Source organism: Lactuca sativa, chromosome 7 (genome assembly GCF_002870075.4).
Source record: "Lactuca sativa cultivar Salinas chromosome 7, Lsat_Salinas_v11, whole genome shotgun sequence".
In the NCBI taxonomy this organism is placed as follows: Eukaryota; Viridiplantae; Streptophyta; class Magnoliopsida; order Asterales; family Asteraceae; genus Lactuca; species Lactuca sativa.
Genome location: NC_056629.2, coordinates 78,677,428 through 78,683,417, shown reverse-complemented (window position 1 = coordinate 78,683,417; position 5,990 = coordinate 78,677,428). Strand labels below are relative to the sequence as shown.

Sequence of the window (5,990 nt, the reverse complement as noted above, 5' to 3'; positions counted from 1 at the left end):
CTATTATTGTAATAAATCTTTATTTATAAATTTGTCAAAAATATTATGTTTGTGTCATTGAACCTTCTTTTTATTATTATTTTATTTTTTTTAAGTATTGTAAGGCCAAGAAAATATATAGACAAAAAACAAAAAATACTTTAATCAACACTTGAGGTTTCTAGACATGTATGCTTGTCTAAATCATCCCAAAAAAGAAAAATTTCTTACTTATTAAAAGAAAAAAATTCTTATGCATTGAATAAAGATTTTAAAAAATAATTTCTATTGATTTATCATATAAATAATGATAAAACTATTGTGGATGCTCAAATGATATTATTTCGAGGATTTGAACTGTAGAACCACCGTGTTCTTGCGGGAAGAGCCCGAAACAAGGAAACAATAGCCAAGTGCTAAGCTGATGATTCCTGTAGCTTGTTACACATAAACGATTCAAGACTTTGAGACGCCTTCCGGCTAACACCCCCGATGGAAATCAGAACCACAACCCAGTTAGCAAATTTCTTGCAACTTTGCATCGACAAAAAATCTCATACAAAAGGAAAGCTCCTCCACGCTCATATCCTCCGTACTGGTCTCTTCGCCGACACCTTTCTATCAAACCGCTTAATCGAGCTTTATCACAAATGTGGTCGCTTAACAACCGCACGCCGAGTGTTTGACAAAATGCCACACAAGAACCTTTTTTCATGGCACGCAATGTTAAGTGCTTTCTGCAAGTCCGGTGATATCGACGAAGCACACAAACTGTTTGTGAAAATGCCCGAAAGAAACTCTGTGTCGTGGAACACTTTAATCAGTGCCTTAGTTCACAATGGGTCAGATCAGAAAGCATTGAACTTGTATCACGACATGAACAAAACAGGTCTCTTGCCTACAAATTTCACATTAGCTAGTGTCTTAAGTGCGTGTGGGGCACTTAAAGATTTCATCTGTGGTTGTGAATGTCATGCGTTTTCTACCAAAATTGGGCTTGATAAGAACATATACGTTGGTAATGCTTTGTTAGGTATGTATGCAAAATGTGGCCATATACAGAATGCAATCAAGGCTTTTGAAGACTTACCTGAAGTCAATGAGGTTTCTTTTACATCCATGGTAGGGGCATTAGGGGAAACTGATCATATCAATGATGCTTTTCACATGTTTCAATCAATGCATAGAATTGGGATACAGATTGATGCAATATCAATGTCTAGCATCCTTGGTGTATGTGCTAGAAGTGGGAATAATGAGTTAGGGCAACAGTTTCATGATCTCACAATTAAACTTGGGTTAGAAAAAGATTTACACTTGAGTAATTCATTGTTAGACATGTATGCAAAAAATGGAGATATGAATAGTGCTGAAATGGTGTTTAACAATCTGTCTCAAGTTAGTGTTGTTTCTTGGAATGTTATGATTGGTGGATATGGTCAACAACATGAAATAAAAAAGTCAATAGATTGTTTGAAAAGAATGGAAAGATTCGGTTTAAAACCAGATGAAGTAACCTACATAAATATGCTCACAGCATGTATCAAATCTGAAGATATCAAAACTGCTCATGAGATATTCAATAAGATGACATTTCCAACTTTAAGTTCTTGGAATACTTTGCTTTCAGGATATTCCCAAATTGGAAAACATAAAGAAACTGTTCAACTTTTTAGAAACATGCAGTTTTGTAATGTGAAAGGTGATCGAACAACTTTTTCTGTTGTTTTTAGCTCTTGTGCTTCTTTGAGACTTTTGAAAAGTGGAACACAAGTTCATGCAGCATCATTAAAGATTCATATTGATGATGATATTTATGTTGCTAGTGGACTTATCGGGTTGTATTCCAAATGTGAAAAAATCAATCTTGCAAAAATTATATTTGATAGAATGAATACTCAAGTTGAAGATATTGTTTGTTGGAATTCTATGATGTTAGGATTGTCAATCAATAATCTTGAAAATGAATCCTTTGTTTTATTCAAGAAACTTCTAGAAACCGAAATGATTCCTTCTCAATTCTCTTATGCTACTATCCTAAGTTCTTGCACAAAGCTATTATCTTTATCTCAAGGAAGACAAATCCATGCTCATGTATCGAAACAAGAAATGGAAATCGATGTTGTTGTTGGAAGTGCTTTAATCGATATGTATTCAAAATGTGGAGATGTAAATGATGCAAGATTAGTTTTTGACACAATGATTACAAAAAACACGATTACATGGAATGAAATGATTCATGGGTATGCACAAAATGGAGAAGGAGAAAAAGGGGTTTTACTTTATGAAGAAATGATCAATGAGAAAAAACTAAAACCTGATTCGATAACTTTTATTGCTGTTTTAACTGCTTGTAGTCATTCAGGGTTGATTGATTACGCGATTAAAATATTTAACTCAATGTTTCAAGAACATGGAATTGAACCTGTTTCGGATCACTACACTTGTGTGATTGATGCTTTGGGACGTGATGCTAGGTTTGATGAAATCGAGGTTATTTTAGGTAATATGCCGTGTGTGAATGATACGATTGTGTGGGAAGTTCTTCTAAGTTGTTGTAGAGTTCATGGTAATGTGAAGTTAGCAAGAAGAGCAGCTGAAGAGCTTTTTAGGTTAGATCCTTGTAATTCGGCTCCTTATGTGCTTTTAGCAAATATGTATTCTTCTTTAGGGAGATGGGATGATGTAAGGAAGATTAGGGAGTTGATGATTGAAAAGAAAGCAGTAAAAAATCCGGGGTATAGTTGGGTTGAACATAAAGATGGGATTCAAGAGTTTAATGTTGATAAAAATGAACAAGTGAGTGATGAACGATATTGTTTGAGTGGGTGAAAGGACGAAAATGACCTTGAGAGGTTAAATGAGGTTAAGATTATTAATCTTAATCTATTGGTACATCTGTATGTTGGTGTAAGAGTGTGAAAGAAAAAGGTCTAGATGTAAGAAATCGTAATATACTTTCGGTTATTTGTTTGTTATTGTATTTTACAATATTAAAGTTTGAATACTATTTCTTGCATTTAAACCTAATGAGAATGGTTATGCTGTCTATGAATGTCACAAAGGAAAAAGTGACAAGTGATTTAGCGTGTACACTTGCATCAAATTGGCAATGTTATGGTATGCTTAGTGTCTTTTGTATTGGAAGTTTTTGAATTTGTGGTTTATGTTTCTTGATGAGTGTTAAAAATAGTATAAATTTATATTTTGGGAGAACCACGATTTGAACCTTACATATTTATGAGTAATATTTATGAATATATGGACCTTAATTCTTTACCTAGATGAAAAATGTTGTTGCTTATTTCTATTGGAGTTGTGGATAAATTTGATGATCATGCAATTATGGGTGTTGCTATTCACACCGAAGACAGGTGAAAACTATTTTTTTGAAGTCAAAACCGCTTTGACTAATCTAACGAATATCATTAGGAACAGTATAATAGATTTTACACATATGGTCCCTCGTGTTATGTAAGAACTTTGATTTTCATCTTTTTTTTTTTTTTTTTTTTAACTTTTAAATATAAATAATCAATATATACTAACAAATTTTACATATATGGTCCCTTATTTTACATATCATTTTATATTTTAGTTCTTTATATTATTTAATATAAATAATATTACATGTATATGATCTTTATTTTACATATTATTTTTAATATAAATTTGTTAACAATTTTACATATATAGTCCTATAGTTTACATAATATTCTATATTCTACTTTTTATACTACTTAATATAAATAATATTACATACATAATCTTTGTTTTACATATTATTTTTAATATAAATTATATATTTATAGTTATAAAAAAAATAAATCGTATATTAATACTAAATAAAATATATTATTTCTTAATATATGAGATTTACAATTTTTGTTAGTTATTGTCTTGTAAATTTTTCATATTTAGTAGTAAAGTAGATAAATCAAGCTTGTTGATCAAATGGAATGGAATTTTCAAATATTACATTTATAACCTTCTCATTTATATGATGAGGTCCATGCTTCCCATGGGTTGCAAGATTTTTTTTTTTTTTGGATTGAGTCAACAAAGTTTTGTTATAGGCCCAACGGTATTAAGTAGTGACCTTTTTTTTTTGAGGTCGAAGGTTCAAGTCCTGTTGTGGACGTAGGTGAATTTAAATGTTAGTTTAAAAGTAAATATTATAAGGCTGGTACATAGACAAAAGATGGGATATATATGGAAAACATTAAAAATAAAAAAAAGAAAGAATTGAGTTTCTTTCATTATTTATACTTTATTATCCATAAAGAAGTGTGGGTACATTTTATAGCAACCTTATTATAAGACGTAATAAATAAATTTTCAACAATCAAATGATGGTTTCAAAGAAATAATGAGAGGATGCTCACAAGATGAAAATAAAGCGAGAAGTACCAAAAACACATCGCTAAAATTACAATCAAGCATTACCGAGGTATCAACAAGTGCTTTCACTCTAAAGTCATTGATCATCGTGATGTCCAAAATCGGGAGACCTCTCTCCATTAAGCGGTGAAAATGGGTGGCACCACCGTCACGAAAACACTCATGTTGGCTGAAGCTGCTGAGCCGTTTTGCTTGTTGTAGTCCCGACTGTTATTAGTACCCACAATTTCATGTTAGCAGGGTCAATGGTAAATGGGGACTGTTGTTAGTGCCCCGATTTCATTTTCATACACCTCTAATAATTATTTTATTGTTACATAAAAAATAGTGTTCTTAATTATTTCAATATTTTTCAGCTTTTTTTCATAGAAGACTATGTTGATTTTTGAAAAATGAGTTTCACTTCTAAAAATAATACAATGTCAATATTGGAACCAGCAATTACATTGTAAATTAATCCACTTAATCACACAATAAACTACAATACTTGTATATAAACACAAAAAATAAGTAAGATTAAGTAAAATATTATAAAATACTTAATAATTGTTTGTTTTTTTACTTTTCAAATCCAACCGTGTTTTTATATTAATTACAAAGTACATCTTTTAGTTTTCCATAAATTCAACTAGCAATTTAAGCCGGGAAATCATTCTTAAAAATCATTTGGTATACTTGTGCGCTGATAACTTGTATAAATTATTTGAGACCAAATTTTTTTATTATATTTGTTATAAAGAGCTATTGAGTCAAATTCGATTATGATAGACAATTTAATCAAGTTGTATAGAATTTCAGACCAAATATCTTGATTAATAATAATAATAATAACAAACTGTTAAAAGAAAATAAAAAAGAAAAAAATAAGAGTAAGTTAGTCTCTTATATGATACAAGGACCAAAACTGTAATATTTATAAACCATAGGGATACAACCTATTAATTATTAACTTAGGAACTAAAGTTATAAATCAGACCAAAACTCAAGGACGATTTCTCTAATTTACTCTAAATTAAAAAAATGCGCTATCCGTGGTTGTTAATATATACAATCATTATATTTTTAATATTTTTTTAATTGAGTTTACTGATCAAATTGTTTTGAATAGATGGTTTTTGACTTTTTATTGGGAGTCTTTAAAATCCTCTGCAATTATATTTATTTGGAAAATTACATAAATGGTCTCTATGGTTTGGTGAAAATTGCAACTTCACTCCAAGTTTTTTTTATTTCTTCCACAACTTTCAATTTTGTGCGTGGTATCCTTTTCACTGACGACATATATTTATGTCTGTTGACCCTCACCATGTGTCATTATAACTTTTAGTTACGAGCAATGTGAGCAAATCACATCTCTAACTTTTTGTTACATCGTGATTTCTTACCAAAATTTTTAAAAAGTTCTAATGATCATGAGTTGGATACGATGTTACAAGAGTTGGGGGAATTATGCTATGGTCATTTATAGACCGATGAGCCCATATTCTATTTTTTTTCTAACACTAGATTCTCACTTGGATTATGGTCTCCCATCCTTTGGTGATGACCTAGATGTTATTGTTTCGATATATCATGTCCAAAATAGATTAAAAATGAATGAGAAATTACTT

At 30.5% G+C, this 5,990-nt stretch overlaps 1 protein-coding gene across 1 annotated transcript; it reads left to right on the top strand.

Moving 5' to 3' along the window:
- Positions 1–200: 200 nt before the first annotated feature.
- Positions 201–3,153, top strand: LOC111879581 (pentatricopeptide repeat-containing protein At4g20770). The gene has a single exon (XM_023876047.3). It carries the CDS (start codon positions 472–474, stop codon positions 2,809–2,811), a length of 2,340 nt encoding a protein of 779 aa, XP_023731815.1. The 5' UTR covers positions 201–471; the 3' UTR covers positions 2,812–3,153.
- The last annotated feature ends 2,837 nt before the right edge of the window (positions 3,154–5,990 follow it).

What these genes read in the sequence shown, in the direction of transcription:
- LOC111879581 (XM_023876047.3), top strand. Translation starts at nt 472, where the DNA reads ATGGAAATCAGAACCACAACCCAGTTAGCAAATTTCTTGCAACTTTGC.